We start from the raw sequence: 15,087 nt of genomic DNA, 5'->3' as shown, positions 1-15,087 counted from the left end.
CTCGGCGGTAATTGAGCAAAAGGTGTGCTAGCCCCCAGATAGAAGTCATGTCTTTTTGTTTTGTAAAAAATGAAAAGACGGTGCTACAGTACCTAATTTAGGGGTCATAGATTTGACCAGGAGACTCTTTTGTTAAATTGTTCGTGGTATTACTGTACAAAGGGGTTCCTTGTATTCTGATATTTCAATGCATCTTACCATCTCAGCACACTTTTACATCAAACTTTAATTGAGCAAAAAGTGTGCTAGTCCCCATCTAGAATGTCTTATCTTTTGTTTTTATAATATGAATGGACAGATGGTGCTACAATTCATAATGTAGGAGGCATAATTTTAATAATTAGATCACGCAACTCTTTTGTTAACTTGTTTGTTGTAATACTGTACAATGTGGTTACTTGTATTCTGATACTCAATACTTTTACATCAAAGTATGTATGTTATTGTCAGGGAGTGACCACTTATGTGTGCAACAGTTAAGTTAGGCTTGCCAATACCATGAGTCTATTCAAACAAACTTAAAAGCTTATCTTTTCCAGGTCACATATTATCACTTACCTTTTTATTGATTTCATCGTTGGTCATTACTTTCACAAAGCGCCATGAGCAACTCCTGTCATATACCGGCACTTTATAATTATATATTATTATTATTCTGTATTTTTACCATTTATGTAATTCAATTGAATTAAATAATACAACTGGATTATAAAAAAAACAGCAACTTTATTCTCTTTCTCAGGTTTGTCTTGCTATTGTCATTTACTCTCAATCAAAGATTCTTCCCTCACCCTCCCCCCCCCCTCCCCCTACCTTCAGGCCTTGTGATTGCTTTTTATATCCAATGAAACCTATTTCAGTGATTAGGATTTTAAAGTGGTCAAAGACAAATGGAGTATCTTTAATTCACAAAGAAATCTATTCAGCTTTTTTTTTCCCTGCCATTTTGGTAATAGCTCAATTCAAGACTTATACAATTATGTAATTTCTGGTGATTTACTTACAGTACATCTGCCAGCCTGTTTAAGATAAACATACAATTATCACAATTCCTTCCTATATCCCTAAAATGTTTGTTAAATGCAATGATGTAACTTCAGAAATTCTTATATTGTTCCATGTCTATCCATGGGTGTTTTTCAGTAATTTGGTCAACCATAAGTTCTAATTATCCATTCATAAAGAAATAGTTCAAGCTTATCATAAACTTCTTGGTCAATATTTCACAATAAGAGATTGTGTATTTTTTTTACATTACTGCTGTAGCCTTTAAATCTAAGGAATGCAATAATTACAACTATAAAAGGAGAGATTTAATTGAAATGAAAAAGTCCACAAGAAAACTATGATAACAAACAAAATTTTTTTTTTTCAATTTCCCTTGTATTTTCAATATTTACACGTTTGGACCATCTTTACAATGCAACAAAAATGTAAAAAAAATCTTAGTCTGCTTGTTTATAGAAACATGATGAAATGGAAGATTAAAAGACTAAATATTAAAGTGATAGGAAAACCACTTATAGTTAACTTCCATATAAAGAGGGTAAGGACATAATACAAAGGGCGCCCTTGTTGCTTTATTTACACTTCATAGTTTTTTTAGAATTTTAATAATTCAAGACTACTCCAAATAGCATGAGATGATTTCAAACTGCTACAAACTCCCAACTGTCTTCAAATGAGACAGCTTAGCTTCAATACGATGCTTACTGTGCCAACATTGTGTATCACATTACAAGGTATGCACAATGTAGAAAATCTGTCTGAAATTGTAAGAAGTAAATTTGCTCTCGATTAATTTTAGCATTGTGTGACATTGATGGTGACAGATATATAATTTAGCAATCAAACCATTTTCAGTAGCACATTTCCTGAAACAGCGGCCATTAATCACGCCGGAAATATATTCCAGAGTTAATGACTTTCCATAAGCAAGTAATTCAACATTCATTTGAACCCATTCCTGCACCTACTGTAACTAACATCCATGGATACTTTAACATATTAAATCTTGATCCCTGTTAATCGATTGCAAATCTGTCTACTCTGCTTAACATTTCTCAAACTTTCTGAAACTTCTTGCCAAAAGAGAGATGAAAGAAAAGTACTAGCATATTTGGGGGAATTACTGATGACCTTTAACATTGCCTGTTGAATCGATTTTTGTCTGTACTTTGTATCTTTTCCACCAAGCCTATATGAACTATAAGTACTACATAAAATACTATGCAGCATGGTCAGTCTAGATACTGACACTTGTAGTAAGAGTTATGAATCAAATCTTTGTTGATAACGGCACACACCTTTGTAAGATATTAAAATGCTGTTAGATTGTAGAAGAGTAATTCCTTATATACTTGCAATGCACATTTTATGAGCCAAGAACCCTGCATCCAAGATCCCATCAGACTCAAGATTTTTCCAAGTAGATCCAACACTTCTACCATCCTGGTACGTTCACCAGAGCTGTCCGGCTACATTCTTACATTGGGCCTTTATTATACTCCTTACAAATCATGTGCTAGTAACACATCTGTAACAATAGCAAACAACATGCAAAGGGACTGGAAATTCCTGGTTAAACTCTACAATTGAGCTAACCGTTCCTCCACACTTTCTCTCCGTCCTTATAAATGGATTTCCAATGGGGTCTGATTCTCACCACAGAATTGTTCAAAGAAATCAATCACTGGCAGCAGACTCCTCATCACTATCACCACCAAAGATCTCTTGTTCATCATCTCTCCTTTGATCCTCCTGATCCTCTTCTTCCTCCTCTTCTTCCTCTTCTTGTTCCTCTTCAGCATCCTCATGTTCCTCTTCTCCTGCTTCCTGCTCCATCTCCTCTTCCTCTCCTTCCTCTCTCTCTCCATCACTGCCCTCTTCCTGAGCTTCTTCCTCCTCCTCCTCCTCCTCACCACCATCTTGCTCCATCTCCTCTCCTTCCTCCTCTTCACCTTGCTCTCCCTCTTCCTCTTGTTCTCCCTCTTCCTCCCGTTCTCCATCCTCTTCCTCTTCTTCACCGTGTTCCCCTTCTTCCACTTCTTGCTCTCCCTCTTCTTCCATCTCCTCTGCTTGACCCTCCTGGTTGCCATCCTCCTGTTCCCTAGATTCATCCTGGTCCTCCTTGTCACTGTCTTCAGCTGCTCTCTCTTCGTTTTCCTCGCCGCTGCCTTCTTCACCTGCACATGCAAACAAAATTGCTGCAAACATTAGCTAAGTTAAATGCAAAGCACAAGTATTTCACATATTTGGTTTTACTTGGCTACTTTCTTCCGGATACTAACCCATTCCTGGAAGACTCTGAAATTAACTCTGTCTATTAAAGCATTGACCATCTATCCGTTCCAATGGGTCAACTTCAAATTGGTTGAAATGTCATTTTTATTATACTGCTACTACACTCTGGAACTGCTTATCTGCAAACTACCATAGCAGCAATACCATTTTAACTTTATAAATTATTGAAATTTTCTTTGCCATCTATGTTTTGTCTGAATAGCTGGAGAGGAAATGGGATGGAGGATAAGAGGGATGGGGGTAGGGGTGGGGTATTTATAATTTAAAATATATGCAGATAGCATTTCCTTAGCCTTGACTCTTTTACTAATGCTAAGATGAGATATAATAACTTTTCTCATGTCATGTGATGGGAAAATTAAGATATATTATTTGTTGATACATTGATAAATTCATTGATACTACCTGACAATCTGCATTTTTCACTTGGATGTTACTCAATATTACTTCCACAATTACCATGACAACATACCTGACTCTTCCCCTTTCTGTTCAGTATCTTCTGCACTTTCTTTCTCACCATCTGATGCTTCTTCTTCCGCCTTCTGTTCCCCGTCTCCTTCCTCTCCCTCTCCCTCTCCCTCTCCCTCTCCCTCTCCCTCTCCCTCTCCCTCTTCCTCTACATCTTCTTCTTCATCTTCTGGTAGAACATTCTCTAGTTGAGAGAGTCTTGCTTCCTGTATAAATGTCAAAAAGAAAAAAGGTGATTATTAACTGAACATTCAACGTCTAAACAGTTTCAATTCCTGACTACATATTTGCAAACTTTATACACATTTCTAAAAGCTCTCTAGAGGAAATGATTGGTTCTACTTAAGTGCATAATACCTTAATAGATCTGCAAAGAAAGTTGTGTGAATACAATCATTGCTGAGTGTAACACAAACCACTTTATAATATAGATAACAATAGCTTAATAAAAGTATTTCAAGGCAAGATCTACAATCCAACTTTCTGAAAAACTACTAAACTAATTTTGAATGAGTAACAAGATAGATAGCAACTTTATTGTCCACTTCAGAAAACAAACAAAAAATGGAAAATATGCCCTTCTAATGTCACAACTTGTGCATAGCTGAATGTATGCAACATGAGACTGCTTATGTCGATGATGATCACATCAATCGATTATGTAAGACAAGTGAGAGAGTCGTATTAAAGAACAACATGATGTGAAAAGTATGTGATAACAAATTTCAACGAAGGTATTAAAGGTGTAGGTTGATAAGCTGCTACAGCAACCTAAATGTAAACTTCCAATGATGTTGGATTTAATACGTCAATAAACACCCAGATGGAAGAACTTGTACACACGCTCGGAGGAAACTTACACTCTCTGATGAAGGTTACACTTACAACATAAAACTGTTGAACACATTCTCAATGTAAGTTATTTCACAAGAAAACATTGTCACATGCTTTCAAACTTTCCGACACACAATCATTACATCTTTGCAGAGTTATTACAAATTCTAACGTTATGAATTTGTTATCATCGATATTTGCTCGTAATGTGCTCTGTGTAGCTATGCTTGGATACTCTGAACCCAGACCAAACTGACCTGTACTGCTAGTTCCTGTTCACTAAGTTCTCTGTGCTTCACAACTAACACTGAGTTGCTGGACAAGCCTTCTTTTACTCTTCGTTTACTGAGACGCACTCTGGTGAAACAAGGAAAAAAGTTGCAAATGGTCGTATGTCATTAGTTTTTACTTTTGCATTGTTAAAACTGTTTGTATTCATAGTTAACTGGGGGGGGGGGGAGGTAAGAAGAATCTAAGGGATTGTTTGGAGGTAGATCAAAACACTTCACACTGTTACTGAAACAGCATTACTCATTTGTATCCATATAAGATTGTTAGATATGTTAGATATGTCCTTAGCATGTAAGATTTCTTAAACATTGAAATAATTAGAAGAACTTGAAATATCACTTTGCCACATAACTAGTCTAATTTATGCAAAATTTGTATACAACATCCCTCAGTCAAGGAACATACCGTGTTTCAAGCTCATTGAAGAATACACCTTTTCCTTTCCTGAAGAGGAAGAAATAGTTTTCTTCGTAGCCTTTACTGGCTTTGTTCTTCACATTCCAGTTGTACTCCCGGGACAATTTATATTCATAGCTGAAAAAAAGACAACAAAAGTTTTAGTGAGAAAAAAAATGTTGTCCATTATTGACTGCAATTCTGACTAATCAGTGATTTTCCATAGGGCTAAGATACAATTAAACAACACAGTTCAACATTAAAATTTGATAAATTAATTGTGTGTACAACATATAGTACCATCTTTTGGAACTCTGTACATGACTGCATGTCTATTGCCATATTCACATGTTTATTTCACAAAGCGAAAGGTTTCATTTGCAAACCAAATATCAGACTCTTCGTCCAGGCCAATAACACTTTCACAGCGAAAGTACCTTTCCTAATCTGTAAACAAACACCAGAATGAGAAACTATATCCTGACTGTCATCAACTCTTTACACTTATTACTCATCGGTCACACTATCTGGAGCAATCACCTCAAACAACTTCGTGGTATTCTAACAGAACAATGCACTATTAATCTGCATGGAAAACAAGTGGTTCTGTTGAAAAAGAGTCTAAGAGTTACACTATTTCACAAAGTAAAATGCAAGAAACTGCTTCAACCTACTCTTCATCTTCACGATAGTCAACCTCTTCTTCGAAGTCTCTCTTTCTTTTACCCATCGTATCCGACGTCGGGAGGAAGTAGCCTACAAACTGCTCTTCGCTCTCATCAACCATTCCTCTGCCAAAAGGAATAAACAGAAATTTATTGAACACAAAATCCCTTGGAAACCTTTTAGTTGTCTATTTATTGCTCGTTTGGTCTGGTGCATAAGCAGCCATGCATATTCAGTACTTTAATTTGCATGTTATGGCATTATCTCTAATTTTATATTTAGTTTGCCATAAGTTGTTTCCTCAGTCTGCAGCCTGTCTGCTTTGTAAGTGTAAGCATTCGTCTAGGGATGCTCCTCCAATCATCAACAGCTCTGCTACCGTGTTCCTTACATTACGTGTCTCAAGTACCCTTATTGTTCTCATACGAATAAAGAAAATATCACAGAATCTAGATCCATTTGAAAAAGGTGGCTTTATTAGTCGTTAGCCACTACTAATTAAAGGATTCCTGAAAAAAAAACTAAATGTTCAAGGAAGAATATCCTCATTGGCTAACTCATGTTTAAATTTGGTGATGCTGAGGTGATGTTACTTACTTCACTTTTGCAAAATATATATATTAAAAACCTTCATCGTCCATATCATTATGATGAATAGGACAAGATTTTGACTGTTGGAGATCTTGCAGAATTATTTTTTGGGGGAGGGGGAGGGGTTGGAGGGATTTAAAAAAACTAATGCTTCCAAAATGAAATGAACCTTATCATGGCTTGTGACATCTCCTCCATTTGCTCCAGGGTGGTTTTGCTTCTCAGAGATGGATCTGAATCAAAGTTAACTTGTGCGCAAGGATGGATCCATGTCTGCTCGGATAAATGAAATTACAGAATTGTAAAGTGACAAATTTTCTTTTACCCAACTCACAAAACATTAAAGTAAAAGGCCATTAATATGATAGAAAGACTACAGCAAGAAATTTCCAGTCACTGTCATACTGTAGCTTTTGCCATTTCTAAAGCATCTGTTAAAATTGTCTGAATTAACATATATCTCAACATCTAGGAATAACTTGGTAAGTCAGAGCACTTTTGAAAACTTGTGGCATCATTTACATGCTAAAAATTGTGGCAATACTGATGACATTTTAAACTTCTCTGAAATATCACCAATCTGTTTTGCTTGCATATACTGTTAAATCTCATACATTTTTGTCACATTCTGTTTCAAAATGATTAAAAATCAGTTGGATTGAAGAACAACATGTTCACTGGTTCCTCTTTAATCAAAGGTACTTTCTTCAATCGATTTATATTTACACCGTATCTTAAATTGAATCTTATGTCACCTTATCAAATTTAACAATTTGACAATCTGATGGTACCAAAGCTGATGTTGCTATCACTGTACTATGCCAGTGTGTCATACATGCAAATCCATTAGAGCTGAATTTAAATAATGGAGTTTGTGAAAGAAATATGATACATTGTATTTAAGGAAACCTTGATTCTCCAATATTACTAATACTATGAAACATATTACCTTATTTATATTCATTCATCAAATTATCATTTGGGCTGATGTACAGTACATAAAATTTCCAAACTGCACTTACCTCAAAATCTGGAAATACTGGCAAGATCTCGACAGGAGTCACAAACGGTTTACTGTAATGTTTTTCAATCTAGAACGGAACAGGAAGAAATGAAGAAGATAAAATTAAAGACAAATAGTTGCAAAAAATTTTACAGGCAGACTTTGTTTCACAATTGTTGGTGATGTCTGAATGATCATGAACGTATCTGTTTCCATTTATCTAAGTGATAACAAACTTAGTTCAATCAAAACCTGCATTGTAGCAAGTACAGGGGTTATAGTGTACTCCTTTCAAAAGTTACAATATAATATAATTTTTATATGCTACATTTATGCATATACATGAACATCAAAAGTGACAGAATAGCCAAGCAAGGTAACTTTAAACCCCATACCGTTTCAATCAATTTTCTGAAACAATGTTCACTTTTACACTCCTTACTTTGGTAACCATTAAGGCAGTGACTTGATTACAGCCAGATACATTCTAGTAAGTACAGCTTCTCATAAAAATGTTAAAAACAATAAACGGCTTCTTCTGACTACCATGAAAAACAGACTTGGTAATGTTTCCAATTGAAAACCTGAAAAATAGTCTGAATTTTTTTTTTTTTTTCTTTTAAATAGGTCTTTAAAATACAAAGCATCTAAGCAAGCACATAGTAAAATGTCAGGTAGGTCACAACAGTAAAGAAGAACTTACTGGCAAGTTCACAGCAGTAGTTATACAAAGGCCAAAAAGTCAATTAATATTTGTTGTTCTGTGTTTCAACTTTCAAGTGACACATCTACCAGAAATTTTAACAATGCAATGGTCATAATGCCCTTACAGGACAGTCACATTGCATTGGTGACCTATGCAATAGACAAAATTCTATCTTAGACTACAATGTCTCTGGAATAAAATATATGCTCTATCATTATATCTTACTGGTTTCTTAGCATCCTCAAATGTCTTCTGTATGGCCTTGATCTGGTTACTTCGGTCCTACAATGGAAATGGTACGAAGATGAGAGAGCAAACAAATGCAAAAGTCAGCATTATTTTCTTTATCATTCCTAGATAAGTGTCTGATACCACGTTCCTTCACATGATTAACATGACTTAACCCCTGAGCGGTCATCTCCTCAGGTTCAAAAGCTCAAAACATGATTTACAGTCAGATGTCCAGTAAATTTGTTCAGTTTAAACTTGATCTAAGACAAGCCATCGTGGCTTCAGGGGAGCTAACTGAAGAAGCCATTGTGGTGGCATTCAACCAATATAAATACCAAAGGAAACATGAAACCCATTCCTGAATATAGTCATACAGTTAAACAGTATTCGCTACTCTCACATCACCAAAGAAATTAAGAGGCCCTGATCGTCCCACTGTAATTTTGAACATGCTGACAAGAAGGGGATTATGATTTATTGCCATTTACTGTTATATTCATGAAATAGTTAAGCTGTCCACTTGCATAGAACAATACTGAACGGTCCCACTGTACAACAGGCATTATAATACACAGTTTACCAGGCACAGAATTTATGAGGACTAAAGGGAGTATATATGCCACTTGCAGGCAGTAGGGTAAAGGTTCAATCTGTGATAGCTTTTTCTGTTGGCTCAGCAAAAAATATTTTCAGTCCTGAGCAAGGAAGCAAAGTTGAGAGGTTCTATGACAATCTGTTTGAATACACGAAGGCCTGCATTAGAAAAGGTCAGTAACACACTCACATAGTGGGAACAAGTAAAAGAGAGGGTAACTTCTGCAGCATTCTTTTAAATAGTTACAAACACTGGCACAAAGAGAATCAACAAATTCTGTCAAAAGTACTCACCTGGTAAACATCTTCTTCATTGAACTTCTTCTTCAAGGTATAGGCAACCCTTAATACAAGAAAACAATAAAGCTAAAAATTGCACAAAGACCACGCCCTGAAACCAAGTTTTGGGTTCAACAGCAGCACTTACAGTAAGTTCAACATATCTTAATTTTCTCTAACACTACTCACAATATGTTTGAATACACCAGATCTATTAGAAAGAACTATCACATTGAACAAACTAAACTACGGAGCACAGTCTTGATCAGCCTCTCTATAGAGCAGGGGTGGGCAACCTTTTCGAATAAATGGGCCAGATATAAGAAGTGAAAAATTGACTGGGCCGCACCTAACCAACGACCTGCTGTTGATTTCAAATCTTTGATTCCGAGAACTTTCAAGCAATAGGTGTGGGTACTTAATCTGTATTCACAAAAACATAATGTCAATACAGTACAGTTGATAATTAATGGGGACAATAGACCTACTGTACCTGACAGCATCATTAGCGCCGATAAATTCTAAGCAGCTAGGTAGTTTCTTATGATGTAAAATAGATTGATATTATTTCTTTTTCTTGAGACATCACATCAAATAAATCACTGGCAGGCCACATGTGGCCCGCGGGCCATAGGTTGCCCACCCCTGCTTTAGAGCAATATCCCGTATGAGGGAGTCAAAATTCAAAAGAGTTTCAGAAACTCAACAATGAAACAAAAACAAAAAGAGAGGGAGCAAACAAACATCAAGAAGAAAGGACTAAAAGCCAGGAAGATGTTGGCATACTCACTTTGTTTCTGGTTTTTCAGCACTGGGTTGACTTCTACTGTATTCACTTGAAATGTACTCTGTTTTACGCAACCATGAAACATTCCTTGCGTGGCGTTGTGATCTATATGAAATAAGCATTATCACCATTCATAAGTCAGTGGCAGAATAACACAAGCTCTACATCATCTAACCCGTCAGTCTCCCCCACCCTCCCCTCACTGCCCCCACCCTCCCCACTGCCCCACCCCACGACCACAAAAGGTTGCATATAAGCATTATCACAATAAATAAGACAATGGCAGAATAACACAAGCTCTACATCACCTAACCCGTCAGTCTCCCCACTGCCCCCACCCTCCCCACTGCCTCCACCCCACGACCACAGCACAAAACATTGCATATAATTCAAGACCGTTAGCACATACTGTACAGCAGTGAATAGATGGCACTTAGCTCCTCCCTTTACAGTGGTAGGGATCATAACGTATAAACGATTGCTCCCATTAAAGTTTAGCACGTCCCTCATCATGTGAAAGGCATGAATTAGACAGTTTCTTTCCATTTAGTAGAGCTTGAAACATACAGCTGTGCAATACATGTATGCTAATACTTCAATACAATTCATAATGATTCTTGTTGAAGAAAAGATGTTGGAAAACCTACCTCTTAGAATCTCCTGGAGTAGAGATTTCTTCTTCTAACAATTTTTCATCTTTGGGATCTAAAACAGCTGTTATGAAAGATTGAAGAGTCAAGATCATTGAAAAACTCTTCCAACCTCACAGAGAATTGATAGGAATATTCCAAACTATACTCTCAGCAACTACTCAATGTATTCTCAGTAAGAATCAGACCAACTCCCTAGTATTTCTACTGTTTAACTGAAAGAGCCTATGCACACTAATACAGAATACTACACACTACTACAGAATAATAAAGTTTTATTATTAAACACAGACTGGAGTTATGTAGCAGAGGAAAATCATTCAGGTTGCATACATCCTCCCACAATTAAAAGTTGAACAATTAATGAACTTACTCTTGAACCTGTGCAACATTTAATATTAGTCAGTCCAAAAAATTGCATGGTTTCCATATTACAGCACCTGTCATAAGCCCTATAGGTGTTACTGCTTAATATTATCAGCAAATATTATTTTGCTGTTCCCATAAGCTTGAAGCACAGTATAAAACTGATCCATGCGGTAAATACATAAAAATTCTAATAATAATTTGATTTTAGCCAGTTGATATTTTAAGCACTTGCACTTTTTCTTTCTAAGCCTTCAGGAGTTGTCTCAACATTTCCCTTCAATTCTGATAAATGCCAAAGAATCGATTACACTTCTTACCATTTGGATCAATTCGATAAGTCTCTGGATTGATGAGGTCGATCGTTACTCCTAAATCTTGTTCTGCCAGCAGCTCATGTTTGTAGTTCCGCTCTAAAGAAGTGGCATTATATTCGACAAACCGGTTGGGATCGAAAGGGTATCTGATAAATTTGGGGTCAAATGGAATGTCTGGAAGCTGGTTCAAGTACTTTATTCTACAAACAATGTCAGACCTGAGGAGAAAGGGTTTAACATTTAATGAGGAAATGATACTATAATATTTTTCAAGTACAATTTCTTTTACTTTCAACAGATTTCATAAGTAAAAGTTTGTGAGTCAATTATACAAAATGCCTTTTTTTTTTTTTTTTTTTACATGAAAATTGTTTCCATACAGCACTAGAACAGTAGCACCACTCTTCACAACCAATCTTGTAAAACCATCATCACACTACTGCATAGTCAACACAGCACAGTATGGTCACTTGGTCAGGCCTTTAAATTAAGACTACATACTAGCTAACAGCAAGGGATTTCACTGTTTGCCAGTACATAGAAGAAAACAGGCACTTGTATTTTCTGCTAGTAGACAATTAAGAACATAAACATCAAAGCAATATATCAACTGATGTGTGGAAATGGGAACTTGATTTTAAGCAAACTTCTTTGCGCACTTGCATTCTTAAAGGTAGTCAGTATAGGCCCCAAATTATAGCATGCTATAATTGCTAGAAGTTTTCAAAAAGTAGTTTCCTGGAGGTCATTACCCTCCAAATTGTTCTGAGCAGACATTGTTAAGGAACACACAAGATGACTGAATGTCCCAGTGAGGACAATTTCCTTGAAGGTTGTAATAAAAACAGTGTATATCAAAGCTCCAAAGAGAAAGCTTGTTTAATGCATATGAACTCATGAATGTTATCATTTATATAAGGATAGTAAGTCTTTACTGGTGAACTGAAGGTTCTCACAACAACTGAGAACAATTTATGCACTTTGTTATCACATACAACTGAGAACAATTTATGCACTTTGTTATCACATATTGCTTATACAAACAGTTTAAATATTTGCTTCACAAGTCCATGAGTACATGAACATGAATCTGAGCAGTCTTTTTTGAAACAGTAATCATATGTAATATTTTAAAAGAGACAAACATTCACAGCCAATAAGATTTGCTTGATTAAATATTTGAACACTTAATTATTTCCTGCATATAGAATAAAAGTTAAGCTTCAGAGATAAAATCATCAATGAGTTGATGTACTCCTTTTTCAGCTGTCATTGGCTAATGTTTGACAGTTGTATGAACATGTATAACAGTTCATACTATAAACAAGCCTTTGCAACAAATAACCATACCACCACACATTATTTTGATGCATACCTTTTAGGGACCGTTGACCGAGATCTGTTGATGTCGAAGAAAAAAAGAGATACAAAGGCAATGCCTAAATTATTTAATTAATTTCATTTCTTAAGAGTAGCAGTACTGGACTACTAAAAAAAACTAACCAATACATTCAAAATATGTCAAAGCACAATAACCTGCACTTGATCAAATATGTTCAATCAAGCAATGGTACTGTGTTAGCAAAACTTGACCAATGAGAGTTAATCTTTGCTAGACACGATAATGTTTCTTAGAATAGACAGCGCATCTACTGTAACTTACAAAGAGAAAATGTACAATATCTTCCTTCGAATCCATAAATAATATTACAAAAGAGATTGAGATGACTCATGCGAGCTACCATTGTATAGGGAACCTGGTAATACTGATGGTTTCAGTTGTTTTCCGCATACGTTACTTTCCGCTGATTACTTTCCGCTGAAAAAATTCTTCTGCGGAAAACACCGATTTTTCACTTGCCTGTACACTATATTTTTCCGCAATTTTGAGATACCAAATTCAGGCAGGATGATTAAAATAACATGAGAAAGTATCAAAGAACGTCGATCAAGGATGGTTAGACTGAGTTCATGTCAGAAAAGTGGTTTCAGTTGTTTTCCGCATACGTTACTTTCCGCTAATTACTTTCCGCTGAAAAAATTCTTCTGCGGAAAACACCTTTTTTTTCACCTTCCTGTATACTATATTTTTCGCATATTTTAGGATACCAAATTCAGGCAGGATGATTAAAATAAAATGAGAAAGTATCAAAGAACGTCGATAAAGGATGGTTAGACTGAGTTCATGTCAGAAAAGTTAAGCTGCTTATAATACAGAGGAGGCTTGGGGGTGTGTAATTAGGGATTATTAAAGAAGTATGTGGTGGTCGGCCGATAAAAGGGCAAAGGGACACCCGCGTTATGAAGGATTGACTATCTAATAAAGTATTAAAACTGCGGTCCGCGTAATGATAGTTTAAAAAAAAAAGTTGTAAAAGGCGGTATCTTTGATTTTCGCTGGAAATGGCTGTATAAGTAAGGGCTGTTTTAATAGTCGAACACGCATTTTGCACCACCTTTCTTACGAGTTACATCTAAAATCATGGCCGATTTATCCTGTTACAGTTACCAATCTTTTCCACCTTCCTAAATCATTCCATGTGCCTAATCAATTCAGCAAGTTTTTCTGTCCCTTCAAAAAAAAAAACGTTACTTTCCGCTGAAAAAAACGTTGTTTTCCGCTGACAAATTTGTTTGCGGAAAACACCGTTTTGTTTCAGCGGAAAGTAACGTGTGCGGAAAACAACGGTACCCCAGAAAAGTTAAGCTGCTTATAATTTAGAGGAGGCTTGGGGTGTTCGTAATTACGAATTATTAAAGAAGCATATAATAATACTGGGCAAAGGGACGCCCGCGTTATGAAGGATTGAGTATCTAATTAAGTATTAAATATTCGGCCCGCGTAATGATGGTTTAAAAAAAAAGGTGTAAAAGGCGGTATCTTTGATTTTCGCTGGAAATAAAATGGCTGTATAAGTAAGCCTTACAGCCTAAGCTACAAGTACAACCTTAGCTACTGTATCCTAAATCTAGTCTCGAAGCTACATTTTATCCTGTTACAGTCAAATCCTATCTTATCCATCTTCCTAAATCCTTCCATGTGCCTAATAATTTCAGTAAGTCATTCTGTTCCTCCCAAAAAGAAACGGTACTTTCCGTTGAAAAAAACGTTGTTTTCCGCTGACAAATTTGTTTGCGGAAAACACCGTTTTGTTTCAGCGGAAAGTAACGTGTGCGGAAAACAACGGTACCCATACTGATATAGCCTAACACTGTATGTAACACTAGTAACATATCTAATATTAATAACGTTCTTCATTTAGGCCTTTGACTAAGTTAGGCACTTACTTATGATCTCGATCTCCATGTTTACCACTTTGAATAGTTGGTGGCATTGTTTAGAGCTCACGGAATATGTACAACACCAAGAAAGGCTTGGCTGCATGTTCTCCCTCGTTCCACAAGTTCTCTGACTCTTGAGTCGTCGTAGACTACAAGTGAGGCATTAAATTAGTAGTTACACTAGCATTGTCAGATCTAACGCTAGGCCTAAGTACAATTTACTAACTTTGGATAGCGTTGTAGGGGCATGCGTCATAATACAGTACAGTATATGCTAACGTGCGCTGGTGAGTTAGTTACGGTGTCCTTTTTATGGAACG

The 15,087-nt window shown here is 36.2% G+C and overlaps 1 protein-coding gene across 1 annotated transcript; it reads right to left on the bottom strand.

Annotated features, from left to right (window-relative positions):
* Nucleotides 1–66: 66 nt before the first annotated feature.
* Nucleotides 67–15,087, bottom strand: LOC139971377 (RNA polymerase II-associated factor 1 homolog). Its single transcript, XM_071977750.1, has 14 exons — nt 14,774–15,087; nt 12,861–12,884; nt 11,489–11,703; nt 10,800–10,866; nt 10,156–10,257; nt 9,381–9,429; nt 8,487–8,543; nt 7,575–7,643; nt 6,722–6,825; nt 5,970–6,086; nt 5,305–5,433; nt 4,866–4,965; nt 3,776–3,980; nt 67–3,185 (listed from the first exon to the last, which is right to left on the bottom strand). The coding sequence occupies exons 1-14, from the start codon at nt 14,818–14,820 to the stop codon at nt 2,686–2,688; spliced, it is 1,785 nt and encodes a 594-aa protein (XP_071833851.1). The 5' UTR covers nt 14,821–15,087; the 3' UTR covers nt 67–2,685.

Source organism: Apostichopus japonicus, chromosome 8 (assembly GCF_037975245.1).
Source record: "Apostichopus japonicus isolate 1M-3 chromosome 8, ASM3797524v1, whole genome shotgun sequence".
In the NCBI taxonomy this organism is placed as follows: Eukaryota; Metazoa; Echinodermata; class Holothuroidea; order Aspidochirotida; family Stichopodidae; genus Apostichopus; species Apostichopus japonicus.
Note: the sequence above shows the minus strand (reverse complement) of the source record. Positions and strands in the feature narration are given on the sequence as shown.

Coding starts and splice junctions, on each gene's coding strand:
- LOC139971377 (XM_071977750.1), bottom strand. CDS start 14,820: ATGCCACCAACTATTCAAAGTGGTAAACATGGAGATCGAGATCATAA. Junction 10,258..10,799: donor ACTCCAGGAGATTCTAAGAG/GTAGGTTTTCCA, acceptor TATTTCATATAG/ATCACAACGCCACGCAAGGA. Junction 3,981..4,865: donor AACAGGAACTAGCAGTACAG/GTCAGTTTGGTC, acceptor ACATTTATACAG/GAAGCAAGACTCTCTCAACT.